At 47.5% G+C, this 23,027-nt stretch overlaps 1 protein-coding gene across 2 annotated transcripts in view; it reads right to left on the bottom strand.

Annotated features, from left to right (window-relative positions):
* Positions 1-705: 705 nt before the first annotated feature.
* Limd1 (LIM domains containing 1) overlaps positions 706-23,027 on the bottom strand; it is a 53,733-nt gene continuing 31,411 nt past the window's right edge. For both annotated transcript variants that reach the window (XM_035444093.1, XM_027415518.2), the window contains 6 exons: positions 9,895-9,962; positions 9,188-9,250; positions 5,234-5,364; positions 4,743-4,794; positions 4,044-4,112; positions 706-3,112 (listed from right to left, as the gene is read on the bottom strand). In XM_035444093.1, coding sequence (XP_035299984.1) covers positions 2,975-3,112; positions 4,044-4,112; positions 4,743-4,794; positions 5,234-5,364; positions 9,188-9,250; positions 9,895-9,962 — 521 coding nt within the window. In that variant the 3' untranslated portion in view covers positions 706-2,974. The remainder of the gene's footprint in view (positions 3,113-4,043; positions 4,113-4,742; positions 4,795-5,233; positions 5,365-9,187; positions 9,251-9,894; positions 9,963-23,027) is intronic.

Below are 23,027 nucleotides of genomic sequence, written 5' to 3'. Positions count from 1 at the left end.
AAGTCTCACACTGTTCTTTGCAAGGAATGGAACTGGTAGAGAACACTTTCACCGAGTGGGAAAGGTGTACTACAGAACAGTATTTAATGCATGCAAAGAACTGTAGATTCCAAATCTTCCTAACAAACCTGTTTTGAATTTTGTACAATTGAAGGCCATGCAAACCAAGCCATAGCAGTACTTGAAGGTGTTCAGAATGTTTGATTCTTCTGTCAGCCACCTGGGATTCAACATGGGATCTTCACAGTACTCAGCTGAAATGGGGTTCATGTAGACACTAGCCAGAGGTATGGAAAGTACTGGTATGCTTTTCAGGTAACCAATAAATCAGTTAGGGCTGAAGGGTCTTCTGAAACCTGTGGGGCAGAATGAGGAAAGGGGGGCAGAGACTAGCCCTGGGTCTGGGATCAGCCTCCATCTCCTTAGTTTTACCCAAAGCACAAGAGTTGTACAGGAATCTTGAACAAGCTATTTCTCTAACTTTGAAGACAGAGTATCCCAAGTCTCCATGTTTTCTTCCTACATGCTTATAAATACAACCTCCCTACAGCTCTACGTGGCCAAAATTTATAGCACATTTAAAATCCTAGATAAGTGAACCTCTCTTCATGTTTTCTGTGAAGGGCCTAAGATGGAGAGAAACAAAGAATAAGTGACCCCTAGCAGTACCTTCTCCAGAAAACAATCAGAGAAGACAATCCTAGGTATTATAGGAAGTCTGCAAATTCCTTTATTATTCTTTTTCAGTAATATAAAATATATTTGCAAACACATCCAAATCATTTCAATCAGGAATTCAGGAATTTCATTTAAAAACTAATCACAGAGTTTTAAACTAATTATCCAATTTGCAAACAAACACCCTCTACTTCTGACATTGATTCCAATACAATTTCCTTCAGTTATCTTGACTCAAAATTGGAGTAAGGTATGTCAACTAGACCAGCACCTCAAGGGTGGCAAAGACATATTGGCTCGTTTCCTTTCCCTGTCAGCCTTGCCAAAGCCAAGTTAGATAACTTGAAGGGAAGAAAGGGGCCTAGCTTCAGGGTCTATCTCCATAGCCCCATATATTCAGTTTTTTTAAGGGGCTCTGTCTAGAATGAGAAACAAGGAAGTGACATTTGACCAAAGGATCCCAGCATAATGAACCTTTAAAAAATGAAAAAGATGGTCCTGGTCCCCAGCACCAGTTCTGAACTTCTCCCAGGCAACAGAGGCCAGCAGGATTGAAATAGCCTACAGGTAGAGCTGGGGCCCAGTCAAGAGTCCACTTCACATGTGGTGGGGCTCCCCTGACCATGCTTCGTCACCCAAGCCAGCTGCTGGGTACCCAGCCAGACCAGCAGAAGTGAGATACTACAGCTTCCCTGCCACAAGTTGTGGGCACTCCTTGAAGATAAGAGGGCAACTGAAAAGCCATTTTGTTTATGCTTTTTCAGTTTCTCCCATTCTCCCATGTGAATTATCAAGGAGACACTGACCTCTGACCTCAGGAAGTGATAGGCAGAGTTGATTATGTTCTTTAGTGCTGGGTGGATTTTTGTTTCTTCTCTTTAATTTTTTTTTTTTTTTTTTTTTTTTTTTTTTTTTAGTTTTTGAGTGGGGCCACAGCCTCATATAGTTGAGGACAGCCTTGGAGTAGGTACTTCACAAACCAGTCTCCCAAATGTTGGAAGAGCAGGTGCCCACATACCCAGCTCAGAAGTGATCTTAACATTTTGTCAACATGTGGTCTCCCTCTTAGCCAGGCTACCCCAGGAGCCAGAGGCACATGGGGCCAGTGTGCTGATTTCAGTTGCATCTGGTCTCGGATGACCTTGCTTGTGACTGCAGTCAAGAGTGGAAATTAGCCACTGCTAATAGACCAATATAATAGGCGGATTCCTCCTTGATGGTGATTTAGTGAAAACTATCTGTGAGGTATGTTTTGTGTGTGGAAAAAGGTGGAGAGAAATAATGAAGAAAATAAAAAAAACAGTCAAAAGCAGTGTACCTTATATTGGTTTCTTCAAACCGAATTAATGTCTGTGCTGAGAAGTGGGCAGGAGAGATACCTCTGAGACGTCCTCAGGCACTCCCTCTGGTGCTAGCTTTGAGATCTCACACACAAAAACTCTCCTTTCAAAAGGAGCTCTCTCCCAGCATATGGACAAATAAGCAGAAAGAGGATCCAAATAAGCACATGAGATCCTCAGACTCACCTTAAGGAAGCAACTCCAATGTCACAGACTAGAGGAAGCAAAGAAGCAACAGCACCAAGCAGTGGACAAGACGTCTGGTGCCTGCACCAGTTCTCTCAGAGCTGGCTGTGTAGGACAGGGCAGGCCTCTGCCACCGCTCAGCTGCCTTAGGAGAGGAGAGGCAGAGGCACAACAGGGAGGCCCAGCCTCCCAGACGTCAAAGCTTGGCTCTGGTTTACCAAGCAAACTCCAAGTGTACAAAGCATATACAGTGCTTCTTTCTTGTTGTAATGCAGTTCTCAGAAGAACTAAAGTTCTGAGGTGAAAAGAACTGTAAATCACACCATAGGATGTGTGAGGATTACCTGGGTGCAGGTATTTTCCTAGAGGAGGGAGGTGTGGCCCATCTCCATCACTGCTTCTCTTTAGGAACATTGTGAAATGTGCTCAACACAATCCGAAAACCTGTCCCCATGAAGCATGAACTATTTCCATGGAGTAGGATGTGTCCAGTTACACAGGCCCAACCTTGTGTTGTGTGCCATGTGCAAACTAGAGCATCTTCCTGAGTGATTTGGTGAGGGTATGGCAATGGGAAAGAGCACTTGGAAAACACATGGACTTGATGGGGAGTGCACACTGCTGTGGTTGAAACAAAGGTACCCTTCTCACACACAGGAACTTGACCTCCTGTCCCTCCTCTTCCTGAGCTCCAGCTCTGGGGATCCCCAGAAGTACCCTACAGACACCTCCCTGGACGACCCTGGCCCTGCATCCCACTGTGTCTCTGACTAGAAATGGTGCTGGTGGAGGGCTGCAGGTGAGGGTCCTTTCTCCAGCCTCTTGACATGGCAGGAGTGACAGAACAGGTGGTCCTCCAGTGGGTAGCAGCGGTGACCGTCCTCATCATTGAGCTCTAGACCACAGTCCTGCAAGGAGGCAAGAGTGTCCCATGAAAACAAAACAGACTGCAGGAGTAACATGAAACCACAGTTCACCCACTCAGCAAAGGGTGCGTCAGGTTTCTCTATATAGTCCTGGCCATCCCGGAACTTGCTCTGTAGACCAAGCTGGTCTGTAGACCAAGCTGGTCTTGACCTCATGAGATTTGCCTACCACCACTGCTGGGCAAGATACATGTATTTTTAATGGTCAATCAGGGTCATGAATGTGCAGAGAAGATTGTTAAGTCTTCATTCTCTTCTCCAGACTCATGATGTACCACCAGCCATGAGTTCCACCTACTGCTTCAGTGCCAGCAGTGAAACCCATCTACATGTTACCAATACTCCCTGCTCTCCCTACCTCCAAGACCACAAATGAATCTAGTCTACTTCTAAGGATGGATTCATTCAGTATGGCTGAAAGACTGGTGCAGAGTGACCTCTGGCTTTTCTTGCAGTCATGAGGCACTTTTGGTTCCTTCAATGTAGGATATCACACATGGCAGAGAAGAGCAGCCTGCCCCATACACAGTCTTTTATACCAGGTTTCCCTATGCTTTCCAGGGCTGAGTTCAAACAGAAGCTTCTGACAGACAGAACAATCTGCACCCAAGAGGGAAGAACACCTCCTCCCCCACCCTCATTATACAGCAAAGTGACAGTCTGGCTCTGAGCCCCACAACACATAATCCTCTGAGTTCTGTAGCTTCGGGGATAGCATCTGCAAGCTTCAGAACTTTGTAGTTTTGAATCTGCAGAACATGACAAAGATCTTTGCCCCAAACATCTGTTATTACCCCCATACAATCAATTCTTGGGAGACAGACCTTACAGAGAATTTGGTAATCACCCTAGTTCCCATAACCCAGGAGGCCTTTTTAAGGTAGGTTTGGGGGCTGGACAGGGAGGGGCCCACCTCACAATGGTAGCACTCCACATGGTAGTCTCTGTCCATGGACACAACACGGATGGTCTCATCTGAGCCCTAGGATGAAAGTAAAGCGAGACATGCCAAGAGGCCAGTTAGAAGTCCACGGAATGCCACCGGCAATGGGGTAGGGTGGGAGGAGATTGTGGGGTAACAGTAGGAGACCTTGGGGGAGGGATATAAATCAAGAGTGAATACTAAACACTTGTAGGAAAAAGACCAGAGTCAATAGTGTGAGGGTAGTTAGGGCAGTGTGATCTGGGATGTCAGAGACAATACTGAAAGAAACACCAATGGCGACATTTCTCTTTATTTTTTTGCATGTGTATGTATGGATGACTGCATGTACATAGGCACACACACACACGTGTGTGCACATGCATGTAAAAGCAGAGGTTTATGTTTGGTGTCTTCCTCCTTCACTATTTTATTAACTGAGGCAGGGTTTCAGGGGTATTTATTTTTAGAAGATGAATAAAAGACAAGCTTTCTGTCACTCCAATCTCTGACAGTTTGGTCTGGCTCTTGGGACAAACGGGCACAAGAAGGACGTGGGGCTAGGAAGCTAGTGCAGACACTGGAAGATTCTGTTGAGAGGATAAGAACAGGTTACAGAGCTTCTGAGTGACTCAAGGGAGACAGCCCAGTCTTTAGAAGATCTATGAGTACATCTAGAAAGCACCTTACCTCTGGTGGAAGGATGGGAAGCCCACAGGCTGCACACTTTGGGGCCAGCACCCTGCGGGAGAAACAAAGGGAACATGGTGCACACTGTGTTGTTACCAGACTACGAATGGCAACCGGGGCCTGCCAGGAGCCCACCACAGCCAGCACTCAGGGTTTTGTGGATCTGGGCTCACTTTTGAAATATGAACATTATTCCCAGCTTCTCCAGGGACATCTGGCTACTTCCTGCTCCCCTGAGAATAAAGATGAGGCTGACCATTTGCTCCCTTCACAGCTAGCTGGGATGGCCCAACAAGCAGAGAGTGGTAGGTGCTAAGCCTGATTTGGTGCCTGGTGAAACCATGTAAAGCTGGAGTCACAGGCTTGTTAGATTCCAGTTTTGTGTTCTGCTTTATCACCAAACAAACATTTAAAGAGTTTCTAGATACTTCCCATTCTGCTGAGCTCAGTGGAGCCTGCATGAGGTTGCCATCCACTCCCTCTCTCCTTACTTGTGGTAATCTCGGACACAGTAGATCTTGTTCTCTGAGTCCACGGTGAAAGGCACCCCATCCAGACATTCATTACAGACGACACAGCGGAAACAGCCAGGGTGATAGGACTTCCCTAGGGCCTGTAGGATCTGAGGACACAAAGGAAAACAGAGATGAAAGGAAGGACAGTGAAAAAAGAGGAACACACAGGTGTGGGGGGGCCCATGCACAGCTGCACATGCCACAGGCTCCACCTAGCCCCGTTTCATCTGAACGAAGGTCAAGAGAAGGCTAGTCTGCTCAGACATGCGGACAGGAGGGGATCACACAGGGACCTATGCAAACTCTTAGTTGCTGGCTGGGAGAAATAGAGACTTCTGTCTGATCCTTCTCTCATAGCAGAAAATGTTCTTGCCTAAAAAGCAAAGCTAGGTACCAGAACCTCTGGGTAAACCAGTTAAAAGAATCTACGCCCAATATAGAAAGCAGCAAATGCATAGAGAAAAAAAAATGAAAGGAAATTCCAGATGGAAAACCTCCTCACATTGACTCCTGGAACCCCTTCCATGCCGCTTTGGTTTTATAGTTCGACAATCTAGAAGCCCTGATCAATCCAAATACAAGTGTAACAGACTATATGGTTGTCCTTGTTTTTAAAACAAAATGAAGGGAAAGCCCCAAAGGCCTCCTTCCTCTCAGTATCATTTGATTTGGATGTGATACCTTGAACTGGTAGAGCCTTTCCAAAACAAAAAAGCTAAGACACAGAGGGAGGAGAGGACAGCCAACAGAGGGATGAGAAGCTGAGAAGAGACAAGAGGAGGAGGGGAAGGGAGGGAGGAAAAGGAGGAGGGAGGGGGGAGGACAGGACAGGACAGGGGAAGGGAAAGAAGAGAGGGAGTTGAGGGGAGCGGAAAGGATGGGAGAGAAGGTATTGAGGGGAAAGGAGAAGAAAGGAAAGGAGGGTAGGAAATCTGAGGGAAAGGGGAGGGGAGAGGGAGAATGGGAGTGAGGAGAGGCTTTGAGAGAGAGGGGAGAATAGAAGAAAGGAAAAGGGGGAAAGGAAAAGGAGAAACATTGGAAAGCACAACCTTGGACAAGGATGTAAGCTCTTAGTTACTGCTTCAGGACCCTGCCTGCCTGCTGCCTGTCTTCTGTCTGCCTGCCTGCCCGGCACCATAATGCTCCTTGCCAAGATGATCATGAACTCATCTTCTGGAACTGTAAGGCTCTAGCAAACTATTTCTCCTATAAATTGGCTTGGTCATGGTGCCTTTTCACAACAATAAAAAAGTAATTAAGATGCTCAGGGAGACTTTGCCTAGTAGCAAGGCCACAGCTGTCTAAGGCTAAGCTCTGGTGTGTTCAAGCCCTAGATGGCAACAGGTACTCCTCATGAATAGGGAAGGTTCTGTGCACTGTTTCTTTATAAAGGTTATTATAGAACCAGGAAGAAAGCACCTCACATCAAAGACATGCACAAGGGCTGAGGATATAGCTTAGCTGGTAGAGTGCTTGCCTAGCATACATGAGGCCCAGGGTTCAATACCCAGCACCAGGCCAGATACTGTAGAACATTCCTTTAATCCCAGCACTCAGGAACCTGATGCAGGTGGAGCTCTGAGTTTGAGACCAGCCTGGTCTATATGTTGAGGCCAAGACTACATAGTGATACCCTGTTTCAAAAAATCAAAAGAACACACACAGAGACAAAACCTAGCACCACATATAATCAATGTGGTGATGGTGATGGCATGCCTGTAATCCTGCCATTCAGAGGCAGAGGCAGAAAAACTAGAACTTTAAGGTTCTAGCCATTTAGCAAGTCTGAGACCATCTCAAAACAAAGCAAAGAAAATAAAGGAAAAAACAAAAACCACATGCACAAGAGTGCTCTGAAATGACAGAATTTTTGTGTGCAAGTAGCTCAAAAATGGCAAACACCCAAGTTCATATGTCATACATAAAATCTACTTAGAAATAAAAGCAAAGAAATTACTCATATAGGGAACAATGTGTATGAATCCCGTGGAGACAGTTTTGCTTTGTTGTGATTTTTGAGGAAGGTTTCTCTCTGTAGCCTTGGCCATCTGGAAATCACTCTGTTGTTCAGGCTGGCCTCAAATTCAGAGACTCACTTCCTTCTGCCTCCCAAGGACTGGGATTAAAAATATGGTGTTTATCACCACTGCCTAGTTCATGACATATTTTTAAGTGAGGAAAGGCATATACTAGAGTGGCTCTAAAATTCAACTTGTGTGATGCTCTGAAACCAGCAAACACATATGACATTGGATCCTGGAACAGCTGTGGCCTCTGTGGATAAGGGTTTTACGTGGGAAGAAGCAATGGGTATTTTATGGTATTCAGACAATGTCTTGAAAATTAATTTGGGATAAGGTTACATGGGTAGGCATATATGTAAAACGTCACTCATCAGTACATTTAATATTTGTGCCTTTTGGGCTGGAGAGATGGCCCAGATGTTAAGAGAACTGGCTGCTCTTCCAGAGGTCCTAAATTCAATTCCCAGCAACCACATGGCGGCTCACAACCATCTATAATGAGATCTGCTGCCCTCTTCTGGTGTGCAGGTATATATGCAGGCAGAACACTGTATATGTAATAAAATAAATACATTTTGAAAAAAAGGAAAAAAAAAGATTTGTGCTTCTTATTCTGAGTTATTTATTCGTCTTCCTTTTTTTTTTTGTTTTTTTGTTTTTTGAGACAGGGTTTCTCTGTGTAGCTTTGGAGTCTATCTATCGTGGCACTTGCTCTGTAGACCAGGCTGGCCTGGAACTCACAGAGATCTACCTGACCCTGTCTCCCGAATGCTGGGATTAAAGGTGTGTGCCACCAATGCCAGGCCTCTGAGTTATTTCTTAATAAAAAGGTGAAAGAAAAAAATTGACAGTGATTGGCAGTTCCCTTCACCAAAATGAAATTAAGTGAATAAACACAGAATGGAATAAATGTTTACAGCTAAAATTATATGACAATCATTTGCTATGACCAGCATAAAAAAAATACTTTTTTTTTTCTTTTTTTTTTGCTACCACTGGGAATGAACTCAGAGCCTGGGGCATGCTTGACAAGCACAGTGCTACTTCCCATCCAGGAAAAAAAAAAAAAAAGCCATCTATAAGATGGACACTCCCCAGAGGAATCCTCTACACAGAAACTCTTTGGATTAACTTTTCCTGCCCCTTCAGAAGCTCTTTAAGTGGAGATGAGCACAGCAAATGAAACAAAACTCATCTAACGGGGAGTGGCTCCTGGGAAATGATACCTACCCACCAGTGTTCTTAAGACACAAGTCAAGGACCCAGGGAGTGACTTAAACCAGATGTTGGCCTCTAAGCAACCAGCACAGATGACCGGTTTTTGGTTTTGCTTTTCTCCCAGAGCATGCGCATGTAGGCAAGCACTCTGACACTGAGTTAGACCCCAGCTCCTAAATTCTTAAAGGCCAGTTTCCAATGTAAACAATCTGTTGACCTCACTACCTAATTATTCTTATACTTGAAGCAAAGACTGAGACCCACATGATCCAGTGCCTAAGCACAGAATGGGATATGAAAACCTGGGCCCTGTCAATCTGAATGCCAAAAGCTTTCTTGTGCCGGAAGGAAAAAACACGTTCATTTGACTATACCCAATTCCCAGGTGGCTGCTTTCTGCAAATAAAACGGGCTGCTCCTAGCACCTCGCTGGGAAAGCCAAGGATCACAGAGAAACCAGAGGGAGGCCAGGGTGAGCAGAATCACTCCAGTGTGCATGATTAAAATTGCATTGGTGCAAGCCAACAACAGCTATTGTTCTATTAGAGAAGAAGTGGCTATGCTATACAAGGACTTCTTTAAATAAAACCAGAAGTGACCACAAGCCAGAAAGAAAACACTGTGTTCAATTATTAACTTCTTTTTAGTGTCCTTCCAAAGGGCTATGATCTTGCTGAACAATACTCACCATGTCCATGATCAGATGTCCACAAAGAAAACACCTGTCGGCAGACTGCTGAAAGCCAGAGTACTACAGGGAAGAGAAAGATGAGTCAGCCACCTCCCCACCAGCAGAGAATGATGAGGGATTTCTGAGAAACCCATAGGTCCCCTGAGAGTGTGCAGCTGAGTGTTCAGTCATGGGCAGTCCTGGGCCACCCACCTCAGCTATTGTATCTGGGCCCCATACTGTGTCAAGCTCTAGATGACAGATGAACACAGAGAGGCTTTAATCCCTCATCTCAAAGTATTCCCAATACAACATCCTGAGAATCACTAGGAAACTTGGAACAAATTAAGTTTAGGTACTTCACCTAAGATTTACCAAGCTGGGAACAGGGCTGGGGCTTGACATCTGTGTCCTAACAGGGCTCTGAAGACAGTACACAGTCTCCATCTGTCTGTCTCCCCGCCCCCTCTCTCTTTCCTCTCTCATACACACATGCATGGACATACACAGGCAGGGGTGGGGTGGGGAGGGCACATTTGTACACACATAAAGCCTTGTGGCCTGTATTCTGCTTTAGGACTTGAGTTACCCAGGCATCCACAAGGAGGGAATGGCCCTCTCCCAGTAGCACCAGGAGTACAGAGAAACAATCTCCTACCACCTGGGCCTCTCAGGTTCCTGACCTAAGCCACCTTCGCCCTCTGCAGTCTGGGTGATATACTCACCAAAAAGTCTTCCTCGCAGAATACTTTGCCGTTGACAAAATAGAAGGCTTTTCCTCTTAACTTCCTGCCTGAAGCAAAAACAGGAAAATGGGGTAAAAGGAAAAAGGTTAATACATAATGAAGACAGTTTTAAAGGAAGGGCCCCTAACTCTAGCCACACAAGAGATGCCAACTGTTGCTGACAGTTTTGTTATTAAAGGATGGTATTAGCTGGGCGCTGGACACCTATATCCTAGCATTTGAGAATCAAAGACAGGAGGAACACCACAAGTTTGAGGACGGCTTATGCTACACAGTGAGTGGTCAGCAAAGAACAGACCAAGTCCAGGAAGAAGGGTCTCCTGGCTGGTGTTGTTTAACAGAAAGACTTGAAGCCAACTTGGTGTTCCCTGTACATTCCTCCTAGGACTTGCCTTCTGCTTAGAAAAATGTCAGGGAATCCTGGTGACAGGATAGAGGAGGCACATGACAGTACCGGACACTGGCAGCAATCTCTCCTGACACACTAAGGATAGTCACCCATGACAACCTACCAGAGTGCTATAAAATGGTTAGCTATAAAAGCCACAAGGGAAGGATGTGTTGTTTTCTCTTGATATGAATGGTGTGGTCTGGTGTATGGGACTTCAAAGCATCAGTTCTTAGACTTCCGATTCTATAAGGCAGAGACACTGATTAGAAAAACACTCTCAGCTGGACATGGTGGTGCACGCCTTTAGTCCCAGCACTCAGGAGGCAAAGGCAAGTGGATCTGAGTTCGAGGCCAGCCTGGTCTACAGATTGAGTTCCAGGACATCCAGGACTGTTACACAGAGCAACTCTGTCTTGAAAAACAAAACAAACAAACAAACAAAAAAAAAAGAAGGAAGAAAGAGAAAAACATCCTCAACCAGCATCTTTTGTTACAAATGAGTGAAGAACCAGGACAAATGATGGAGTGAGTTCAAACACAGCACCTCCATGGGGAATGCAAATGGTGCTCTACAGTGCTAGGGGCTCCATGTACTTCTAGTGCCCAAGTGTAGACAACCCACAGGCCCCTGGAAGTCCCCAAAGTGTAATGTATGCTTGGCCCTGGATGAAATCAAGATCCTGGAGTCAAGGACCTAGCCTGACAGCAAAATCACGAAAGTCACAAAGCATGGTGGCACAGGCCTGTCCTCCCAGAACTCAGGAGAAGGAGAAGCATTGTGAGTCCAAAGGAGGAGGATGAGCAGCTGCAGCCGCAAAGAAACCTGTTACATCACCTTCACAATAATCTTGGTTATTAATAGCAACCTAATGTCTACCATATAATATAAAGATGTCAATTCCACCTGTAATCAAGAGAATATAAATTAGAACCACATTAAAATTCTATCTTTACCTCAAAAATTGGTAAAGTAATAAATCTGGCTGGGAATGGTGAAGCATACCTGTAATCCCAGCACTCAGGCGGCAGAGGCTGGAAGATCAGGAGTTCAAATTCAGCCCAAGCTACCCAGCAAAATCTTAGAAAAACAAAATCACAACAAAAGAAGAAAAATAATTGAGACAAGGTCTTACCATATAGCCCTGGCTAGTCTAGAACTCAGTTTGTAGACTAGGCTGGTCTCCAACTCACAAAGATTCTCCAGCCTCTGCCTCCTGGGTGCTGAGATTAAAGTAGTGGGACAACATACCCAGCAACAAAAGAAATTTTACCAAATCTGGTGACCACTGGAGAAGTGTCCAAGGAAGTAGTCACCCTGAGAGTCATCTGTCAGGAACCAAAAGTCCTGAAATCCATGTGCACAAGGACACAATATGCTCTACAGATAAAAGAGAAGCATTTTCAGTGCCCTGGCAATGGAAGAAGGAATAAACCAAAGAAGAACCTAGAATTGTATTCAATGGATGAGACACTAAACATGCATCACCTGTCCTTCCATCAAGTCACACACTGATCACTAAGTCCTGGTCCAATCTTATCTATGGAGCACCCGTATTTCCCTGATTTGTGCTTAGACTTCCCAGAGGATGAACCAGTTACACACGGAACCAAAGGTCATAGGGACTGTGGTTGTAGGTGGAGCACTAGAGGGGGCAAGGGTGCCACCAGGAAACAGGACTTCATCTCAAACACTGACTCTGCCTCCAGGAGTAGGGGCTAGAAGTGCTAAGGAACCTGAGCTAGAAACCAATACTTTGTTTTAATACTAACTCCAGTTCCAGGGACTCCTTGTGCACCAGGCATGAAGGTGGTGCACATACTTACACACATGTATGCAGAACACCCATACACATTAAAAAAAATCTTAATAGAGGAGAGAACAACTCTATTCTAAAACCACAAAAGTTCCAGGGACTCCTTGTGCACCAGGCATGAAGGTGGTGCACATACTTACACACATGTATGCAAAACACCCATACTAAAAAAAAATCTTAATAGAGGAGAGAACAGCTCTATTCTAAAACCACAAAAGACCATTAATATGCAAAAGTATTGCATTTCCTAGCATGCAAACAAACACGAAAGGGGTGGGGGTATAACTTCACCAAGGGCTGTGAAGTGTTCATGATCCCTGTCACTGCATATTTTCCTAAGCTACTGAATAAGTGTAAAATGACAAACCCTTCCTGGAAAGGAAACTTTAAGATGTTTATCTTAACTTATGAGGCTGAGACTTGGCTTTGGCACAAAATAAAAAAAATGTAGATAAATATTTACTCAAAGGAAGGATTACGTAAAACAAAGAACATCTAACTGATGAACTGTTATGTAGCCTTTGAAAATACCACATGAATAGTATTTTAATGGGACAGAAAATGTTTGTGCTATAAAAAGATAGAGTCAGAATGCGTTAGTGAGTGAAGAAAGCAAGCTGGACATGTGAATTCATAGCAGGGAGAAGGGGAACAGTGGCCAGCGGTGGTGGAAATGTAACATGGAAATGCTACTTTATATACTTCTAAAATGCTTGACAAATGGTATTACAAATTTTATTTTTTCACTTTGTACATTCTTTGTTTTGCTTTTTAGAATTATGTACAACAGAAAATACTTATTAATTTTTAAAAGGCCATGTTACTAGTTTTTTTTTTTTTTAAAAAAAAAAACCATCGTATTATGACGTAAAAAGAAAAAGAAGAGTAAGATCTAAACGCCCCAGCCCCGCGAAGAAGACAGTCCCCAGCCCCGTGTAGAAGACACAGTCCCCAGCCCCGTGAAGAAGACACAGTCCCCAGCCCCATGAAGAAGACACAGTCCCCAGCCCCATGAAGACAGTCCCTGTGAAGAAGAAGGTCCCCAGCCCCGAGAAGAAGACGGTCCCCAGCCCCGTGAAGAAGAAGACAGTCCACAGCCCCGCGAAGAAGAAGACGGTCCCCAGCCCCGCGAAGAAGAAGACGGTCCCCAGCCCCGAAGAAGAAGACGGTCCCCAGCCCCGTGAAGAAGAAGACAGTCCCCAGCCCCGAGAAGAAGACAGTCCCGAAGAAGACAGCAGCCCGAGAAGACAGTCTCCAGCCCCGAGAAGACAGTCTCCTGCCCCGAGAAGACAGTCTCCTGCCCCGAGAAGAAGACAGTCCCCAGCCCCGAGAAGACAGTCTACAGCCCCAAGAAGACAGTCTCCTGCCCCGAGAAGACAGTCTACAGACCCGAGAAGACAGTCTCCTGCCCCGAGAAGACAGTCTACAGACCCGAGAAGGCAGTCTCCAGCCCCAAGAAGACAGTCTCCTGCCCCGAGAAGACAGTCTACAGACCCGAGAAGACAGTCTCCAGCCCCAAGAAGACAGTCTCCTGCCCCGAGAAGACAGTCTACAGCCCCGAGAAGAAGAAGACGGTCCCCAGCCCCGTGAAGAAGAAGACAGTCCCCAGCCCCGAGAAGACAGTCTACAGCCCCAAGAAGACAGTCTCCTGCCCCGAGAAGACAGTCTACAGCCCCGAGAAGACAGTCTACAGCCCCAAGAAGACAGTCTCCTGCCCCGAGAAGACAGTCTACAGCCCCGAGAAGAAGAAGACAGTCCCCAGCCCCGAGAAGACAGTCTCCAGCCCCAAGAAGACAGTCTCCTGCCCCGAGAAGACAGTCCCCAGCCCCGAGAAGAAGAAGACGGTCCCCAGCCCCGTGAAGAAGGCAGTCCACAGCCCCGTGAAGAAGAAGACGGTCCCCAGCCCCGTGAAGAAGAAGACAGTCCACAGCCCCGTGAAGAAGAAGACGGTCCACAGCCCCGTGAAGAAGAAGACGGTCCACAGCCCCGTGAAGAAGACGGTCCACAGCCCCGTGAAGAAGAAGACGGTCCACAGCCCCGTGAAGAAGAAGACGGTCCCCAGACCCGTGAAGAAGAAGACGGTCCCCAGACCCGTGAAGAAGAAGACGGTCCCCAGCCCCAGCCCCGAGAAGAAGACGGTTCCCTGCCCCAGCCCCGAGAAGAAGACGGTCCACAGCCCCAGCCCCGAGAAGAAGACGGTCCCCAGCCCCAAGAAGACGGTCCCCAGCCCCAGCCCCAAGAAGAAGACGGTCCCCAGCCCCAAGAAGACGGTCCCCAGCCCCAGCCCCAAGAAGAAGACAGTCCCCAGCCCCGAGAAGAAGACGGTCCCCAACCCCGTGAAGAAGACGGTCCCCAGCCCCGAGAAGAAGACGGTCCCCAGCCCCACCCCGAGAAGAAGACGGTCCCCAGCCCCAAGAAGACGGTCCCCAGCCCCAGCCCCAAGAAGAAGACAGTCCCCAGCCCCGAGAAGAAGACGGTCCCCAACCCCGTGAAGAAGACGGTCCCCAGCCCCGAGAAGAAGACGGTCCCCAGCCCCGAGAAGAAGACGGTCCCCAACCCGAGAAGAAGACGGTCCCAGCCCGAGAAGAAGACGGTCCCCAGCCCCGAGAAGAAGACGGTCCCCAGCCCCGAGAAGAAGACGGTCCCCCGGTGAAGAAGACGGTCCCCAGCCCCGAGAAGAAGACGGTCCCCAGCCCGAGAAGAAGACGGTCCCCAGCCCGAGAAGAAGACGTCCCCACCCCAGAAGAAGACGGTCCCCAGCCCCAAGAAGACGGTCCCCAGCCCCAGCCCCAAGAAGAAGACGGACAGTCCCCAGCCCCGAGAAGAAGACGGTCCCCAGCCCCAAGAAGACGGTCCCCAGCCCCAGCCCCAAGAAGAAGACAGTCCCCAGCCCCGAGAAGAAGACGGTCCCCAACCCCGTGAAGAAGACGGTCCCCAGCCCCGAGAAGAAGACGGTCCCCAGCCCCAGCCCCGAGAAGAAGACGGTTCCCAGCCCCAGCCCCGAGAAGAAGACGGTCCCCAGCCCCAAGAAGACGGTCCCCAGCCCCAGCCCCAAGAAGAAGACAGTCCCCAGCCCCGAGAAGAAGACGGTCCCCAACCCCGTGAAGAAGACGGTCCCCAGCCCCGAGAAGAAGACGGTCCCCAGCCCCGCCCCGAGAAGAAGACGGTCCCCAGCCCCAAGAAGACGGTCCCCAGCCCCAGCCCCAAGAAGAAGACAGTCCCCAGCCCCGAGAAGAAGACGGTCCCCAACCCCGTGAAGAAGACGGTCCCCAGCCCCGAGAAGAAGACGGTCCCCAGCCCCGAGAAGAAGACGGTCCCCAGCCCCAGCCCCAGCCCCGAGAAAAAGACGCGTCCCCAGCCCCACACGGTCCCCAGCCCGAGAAGAAGACGGGTCCCCAGCCCCGTGAAGAATGACGGTCCCCAACCCCGAAAGAAGACCCCCAGCCCCGAGAAGAAGACGGTCCCAGCCCCAGCCCCGAGAAGAAGACCGGCAGCCCGTGAAGAAGACGGTCCCCAACCCCCAGCCCGAGAAGAAGACGGTCCCCAGCCCCCCCAGCCCCGAGAAGAAGACGGTCCCCAGCCCCAGCCCCAGAAGAAGACGGTCCCCAGCCCCCCCGGAGAAGCCGTCCCCAGTCCAAGAAGAAGACGTCTCCAGCCCCAGCCCGAGAAGAAGACGGTCCCCAAGCCCCAGTCCCAAGAAGAAGACAGTCCCCAGCCCCAAGCCCCCAGTCCAGCCCCAGCCCCGAGAGAGACGGTCCCAGCCCCAGCCCCGAAGAAGAAGACAGTCCCCAGCCCCAGCCCCCGAGAAGAAACGGTCCCCAGCCCCAGCCCCGAGAAAGAAGACAGTCCCAGCCCCGAGAAGAAGACGGTCCCCAGCCCCAAGAAGACGGTCCCCAGCCCCAGCCCCGAGAAGAAGACGGTCCCCAGCCCCGTGAAGAAGAAGACGGTCCCCAGCCCCGAGAAGAAGACGGTCCCCAGCCCCAAGAAGACGGTCCCAGCCCCAGCCCCGAGAAGAAGACGGTCCCAGCCCCCCCGTGAAGAAGACGGTCCCCAGCCCCGAGAAGAAGACGGTCCCCAGCCCCGTGAAGAAGACAGTCCCCAGCCCCGAGACAGTCCCCAGCCCCGTGAAGAAGACAGTCCCCAGCCCCGTGAAGAAGACAGTCCCCAGCCCCTAGAAGAAGACAGTCCCTGCGCACCTACAGAATGGGGGGTGGGGGGAGTGTTAACTCTTCTTTCCCATGTTTCACCAAATGCTTGACAACAAGCAAGCACTGCTTTGATTTCTTTTTTTAAGACAAGGTCTTGCCATGTAGCCCAGGTTGGTCCTGAACTCACTAGGTAGTCTTGAATATTAAGTACTGATCATCTTAAAAATCACCAGCTGTCTAGACAACTGCTCTTCCTTCCAGCCCTGAGCCGAAAAGTCTTGTGCCCAGACAGGAAGGAGCTCAGAGGCTAGTTTTTCTGTGTGTCTGGTTTTTCACTATTCTCAGTTTAAACGTTAAGCACCCACAGAGACCCGAGAGGGTAGGAATATGTCTGTGTCAAATTTATTTTTTGTATTTTGTCAGAGTGAGAGAAAAGAAATACCACCTGCTTATTTTCTTTTATGTGTCAAGGCTTGTCTGGAGCCTTTGTATAGTCATTCTAATTTTTAAAGATTTGTTTCTATTTTTTTTCTTTATTTTTTTTTGTATCCTTTATGTGTTTCTTTCTTTCCTTTTTCTTTTCTTTCTTTCTTTTTTTTGAGGGGGTTGGTTTCCAGGCAGTGTTTCTCTCTGACTTTGGAGGCTGTCCTGGAACTAGCTCTTGTAGACCAGGCTGGCCTCGAACTCACTGAGATCCGCCTGTCTCTGCCTCCCGAGTGCTGGGATTAAAGACGTGTGCCACCACTGCCCCGGCTTGTTTTTATTTTTAAAAATTTTGTGTATGTGTGTGATATATATATCACAGGCAGCTGGTGAGCTGCCTAACATGGGTGCTAGGACTGGACTCAGGTTCTCAGTAAGAGCGGTGAGTGCTCTTAACCACTGATACATCTCTTTAGCCCAAGCTTTGTACATTTTAAGGAACAATTTTCAGGCATGCTGCACATTTCCACTGCCGACTCTGTCTTGTCACCTGCCTTTCAGGGAGCTAATAGTCATTCTCTGCTCAAAGTCATCTTCTACTCTAGGTTTCAGATTGGGGGAATGATTCACTAGAGTGAAGAGAAACAAAACACATGCCTATTATCATTACTGAACAAAGCAGCAATACCAGAATGGATTACTTGTGGAAGCATCGAGAAACCATACCTCAAGATCACTCTCAACTTTGGGGGTTTCCTTTTCTTCTCATAAAAACAGACTTTCCCTCCAGTAATGCTATGAACAGAACCTATAGCCTTGTATGTGAGTGCTGAGCTATACTTCCATCCAGAAGCATTAGTTAATGATGATTTAGTTAAATGCTATGGCCTTTGTGTCATAAACCAGGAATTCGAGGCTCATCCAAGTCTCAAGTGGGCAGCTCCATCTGATTCTGAATGTGCCTGATCAGCTGCTGCTTTAGGCCACCCCACACTCCTAATTCTTGTAGAACACAATTCCACATTCTCCCTTCCTTGGTGAAAGCAAAGGAATCTTTCACTATTTACAACATTCTTTACCCATTCTGTCACAGGTTAAGTGTAATCAGAATTCTCCAATAACACATACTTGCACAGAGCAAGACTGGCTCTAACTCATACCTGGAGGCAAGCTAAAACTACTACCTGTTTAGAGAAGGGAGGCAGGCAAGTCAGGAAACAGCAGCAGGCAGTCTTGAGAGCAAAGAGGAGAGAATGCTTGATCCAGGCTCAGTCACTCCAGATCAGGCCAGAAAGACACCAACCCACCTAGAGATACAGACTCAAAGACACTCACAGTTAGGGCACAGAGCTACCACTAGGTGGTGCTAAACCCAGGCAGGAGCAGGACAGACTGAGGCAATTATCCCAATGAGGATAATCCCAAACTGGCAGGGTTTGTTAGGCGGTAACATGGATTATTTCATTAATCTTGCAATAATGCAACCCTCCACTTTAGGCATCTGAAAGTAACTTACTGCATTTTGACTGTGTCTTCCTTTGCTGATGGGTAAACAAACACTAAAGAAGTCAAACTTAAAGCCTAGAGCTGAAAATTAATTAGAGCTGAGATTCAAATACAGGTCTTCCTAGGACAAAGATAACAGTCTCTTCACACTACACAGTCTCTCTTGTTTCTGTTTTGTATGGATTCTCTCTAAGAGTATGGGGCATGGAGGAGGAGCAGGTAGCTGCAGCTATGTGTGGCTATCTACACATGAATTTAATAAAAGTCATTTTAACAGTTAAAACTATTCCAAGCCCTTGATGAGCAGGCATTGAGACCACGAGGTTTTAGGACAGCCATCTGTATTGTCACACAAAATGTACCCTGATCTACTTCTTCAAGTAGCCTTGTTAGTTGAGTTCTAGGTCTTTGAACAAGTACATTCCAAGGACTTGCTGGTCACCTGTGCCTAAGGGGAGAGGAGTGTTGCATCACCACAAAACTCTGACTGATCTACTTCAAACAGCTTTTTCCAGAATAGGTTAGCTCTTAAAGGATACTGCTAATAACAAAGAAAGACAGGCAAAACACTTCATTTTCTTGTTGCTATTGTTGGAGACAGCACGTTATTCCATCTCAGCTAGCCTGGAACTCTTCAATTTTCCTGCCTTCTGATTGCTGGGATAACAGGTGTGAGCCTGGCAAATCAACCATATTGATTAAGCTCAAATGAGCAGTCTCACTTGCACTTCACAGGCTCATCTAGCCCTGGTGAGCCAACGTCCAGGGCAGAAAGGCGGAAAATAGAAATATTCAGGCTTTGCCTGGAGTTGTCTTGCCCTTGTCCTTGTCTCTTTCCAGGAAAGAGACTCCAGCCTATTACCTAGCCTCTGGACTTCTTAGTAGATATCTAGAAAATGACAAAACTAGGGATGCTGGCAGACAGGAAAGCCAGAACAGTGCCAGCTCCTATTAGGCCACTGTCATAAGTTATCAAGGCCAGGTCACTTAGTGACCTTCAGTTTCTTTAAATGAAACCTACCTGAGGAAAATAATTACATTCACTCGTATTTTCCTCTTTGTCTATGCTCTTCATGTCTCTAATCCTTTCTCAGTGTCCATGTGGTACTGGGCCAGGGAGTGGTGACCACTGCAGGGAGTGTTGCTGGTGTAGAGTGACTTTGGACACTACTATGGCCTCTGTCCAGTAGTTGTATTTGCCAGATTTCCAGGCCCTGAAAGCACATCTGGTTCCTGGAGGCTGAGCCCTGGCCCTCCCAATTGGTCTCTTCCCCTCTGGTTTTTAACTGGCTAGAAGGCTGTGTTGATTTTGAGTCATCAAGTCAACATGCAGCAGGTGGCTCTGAGCATGGAGAGAGAGAGAGAGAGAGAGAGAGAGAGAGAGAGAGAGGGAGGGAGGGAGGGAGAGAGAGAGAGAGAGAGAGAGAGAGAGAGAGAGAGAGAGGATGTGGGACACCCTTCTAAGTGGAAAAAAACAGGTATAAAAGCGAGCACACAACATATCAGCAAGGGAAAAACAACTCTCCACAAGTGCAGGCATTTTTGCTTATTTCTGGTATTGAACTACGTGGGAGGCTGTTTTCCATGTGCATTTCTTTTTCTTTTTATAATGGGACTATACTAAATTTGTGATGTAGAAAACGCAAAAAGTAATAATAAACTTCACTGATAATTTCTCACTAACAAATGAACTCTGGTTTTAAAAAGATGCAAAAAACAGAGGTTTTACATATACTGCTCAACGCAGTAGCCACTAACCACATGTAACAATTTGGGTTTGAACTTTAGTCAGTGAAGATGACCCAGTACCTCAGTCACCTCAGCCTTATTTCAGGGCTCAGCAGCCACACGTGGCCAGTGGACAATGCAGGTCTCCAGTGGAGGAGGAGCCAGAGGGCTGCAAATCCACAAGACAGAGAAATGCATAAGGCCAACTCTGTGCACACAGACCAGGTTACCAGCAGTCTGTGGTGAGCCCTGGGGATGCTGACCATGGATGTGAGAGCCTTTGGGCCACGTGTCAAGAACCATCTCTGCAGGGGAGACAGTGAGTCGGTGTTGTTACAGGCTCCTTGAAGCTGTAAGCCACTCACCAGAAGGTCAGGGCCCAAACGCAGTAAGTAGTAACAACATGAACTGTGGGCCACCTACACTTGACTTGAGCATTTCCCAGCTCATTTCCCACTAACACCAAGGCTACACATCCTCTTGCTGCTGAGGCCACAGACAGGCATGAGAATATGGGGTGGGGCTTCATGGTGACGCATGGTACACCAGTGGCAATGAGACAGACATCACCACGAGCAGGTGAAGAGACGCTAATTAATAAGGGGGCCAGGAAAGGAGAAGAGCCAGCGGGATAACAGACATTGAAGAGGACATCTCAGAGACAGAGGTGGGAAGGACACTTGGACAACTGAGAGCCAAGGATACCAAAGAGTGGAACTCCAACACCTGATGTAACATCTCAGGCATGACAGACTCCCCTTAAAGCCAAAGAGGCAGGTGTCACCTGGGGGCATCCAAGGTCCCATCCTTGGTCTGAGCAGACAGGGAAAAGATGACAATTTCCATACAACTGTTTAATATGAGGTAATTAAAATGGAGACGCAGCAGTCAGTGGAGGTTACACCAAAGCCACCTTCTGGATGTATTTCAGAAGTCCCGCCCCCAGACTAAACACGCAACAAACATGAAGAATGTGATGATCTCTCACAGTTGAGGACTTTATGGTTTCTGGGCCATCCAAATCCAGCCTGGAAAACCATGCCTGGTCCTAGCGTCATCTAGCCTAGTGTGCCCTTGAGATGAACATAGGGACTCTGAAAACATACCAGGTGCTAGCCACCCCTCTTGTGTCTCCTGCTCTGCACACTCTGCCCAGCTCCAGCCTGTCTGGGTTCTTTCTGGCCCACTCTCTCCCTCACTGCTTCCTCACCCTGTCCATCTCTTCTTCCTTTCTCACATTCTTGACCTTTGGAGTTCTAAAATCTATCTGACTCGCTTAGCTCACACTTAAGAGCTGAACACAGTGAAGAACACTGGGACAAGTGGGGACTCAAAGGCTACAAAGGTCAGATTTGCCATCAGAGCTGAGTCCTCTCTTCTCCCACAGGAAGAGCTTCTCATTTCCTGAGTACCACTGCCCTAGTTCTAGTCTAAGTCACTTTCCTCACCCCCTTGAGAGGGGCTGCATACCAAACCTGTTGTTACCAGGCCCTGCTTGAGTCAGCAGCTTGACCAAAAAGTCAAGGCAAGATAGTCACCCAATGCCAGTCTCCTCTTTTGGCTGGTATATTCTCTCAGCAAAGGGAACTAACCTCAGGAATGAGAAGGAAGGGCAGAGGGTCTATGAGGTTCTGGATTAAGAGCCAATCAAGATGTTTGGGATGATATAATCAACAAGCCAGGCTGGGCTGTAAAATGAGGGCAACAGCAGAATGCCCTGGACTATGACAAGGACTTGGTAAGGCCCTTGGGGCATCATGCCCATGGTAAAATAGAAGAGACACCTCAGAATTACCTAGGAATATTACAGTGCCTCTGTTGAGAAAGCAGACTTGCCACAAATTTGTTGGTTCACCCTCAGGAACTCAGATTATCTGAGCATTTCCAAAGCTGGGTTGGCAAGCTCTTAAAACAAAGTCAAAGAAAAGGGACCTGGAAGCCAGAGGCCGTATGAGACTTTGTAAGGAAAAAAAGATGACTGACAAGAGCCTTCTTGGACTAAGGAAATGATTCAGTTGGGAAAGTACTTGCTGTGTAAACATTAAGACCTGTGTCTGATCCCCAAATCCACACAAAAAAGTAGGCACTGTAGTATGTGTCATAATCCCAATGCTGGCAAACCGTGGACAGACAATCCAGGGGACTCACTGGCCAGCAGCCTAGACTAATAGGTGATCCCTAGACTAATGAGAAACCTTGTCTCAAAAGACAAGATGGATGGGCTATTGAAATGGCTCACTGGATAAGCAATGCTGCCACAAAGCTTGATGACTCGTTTGACCTCCAGAAGTCATGTGGTGAAAAAAAAGAGAGAGAACCAACTCCTATACATTATTCTACAAGTGGACTGTGGCATGTGAAAGCCCCCCCCCCACACACACAAAATGTAATAAAAGGGGGAAAAAATCAAGGTGGACAGCTCCTGACAAAACAGCCACAGTTCTCCTCTGACGTCTACATCTATCATACAAATGTGCGCACACACTCCAACGCCTACAACAACAAAAACCCTCCTTTTTCTGATCCGAGCTGGCTAGGATGATTGATTGCCCACTTTCTCCCTTTGTAGCCTACTCCAGAAAGTGCTAAAGGGAACTCCACATGATCCCACAAGTCAGCACACTCCTTTCTTCTCATTCAATCCCACCATTACCAGACATGAGTTGTAGCATCTCCATAGGCAAGTTTCTAGACTGTGTGAGCCAGCACTGACTAGGCTACTCTCACTGCCCCCAACCCCCAGGGTGAACCAACAGCTTCCTAAGAGCCTCTTGTTGGAGCCATGTAGGGAGAGAGCCACAACAGCCATGGGTGAGTAAGGCATGAGTAAGGAGAAGTAAAACAGCAGCACATATCTCCATGGCAACTCCATGGGCTGAAGAGCTCACCAAGAAACAACAGAACTTGAACAACCCACACAGATTCTCACACATCCACTCCCTGAATGATGACTTCTGGGAAGAAACTCCAAGGAAACAGCTCAGTGGAGGGGAAAAAAGCAGTATCTAATAACTCATAAGCCAAAAGGAGCTAAGTGCCACAGACTGTGACATGATTAAGTGGGTTACCGTGTGAGTACTGGCACAAATACAGCTGATAAAT

Source organism: Cricetulus griseus, chromosome 4 (assembly GCF_003668045.3).
Source record: "Cricetulus griseus strain 17A/GY chromosome 4, alternate assembly CriGri-PICRH-1.0, whole genome shotgun sequence".
Taxonomy (NCBI): Eukaryota; Metazoa; Chordata; class Mammalia; order Rodentia; family Cricetidae; genus Cricetulus; species Cricetulus griseus.
This window is presented reverse-complemented; position numbering and strand designations above follow the sequence as displayed.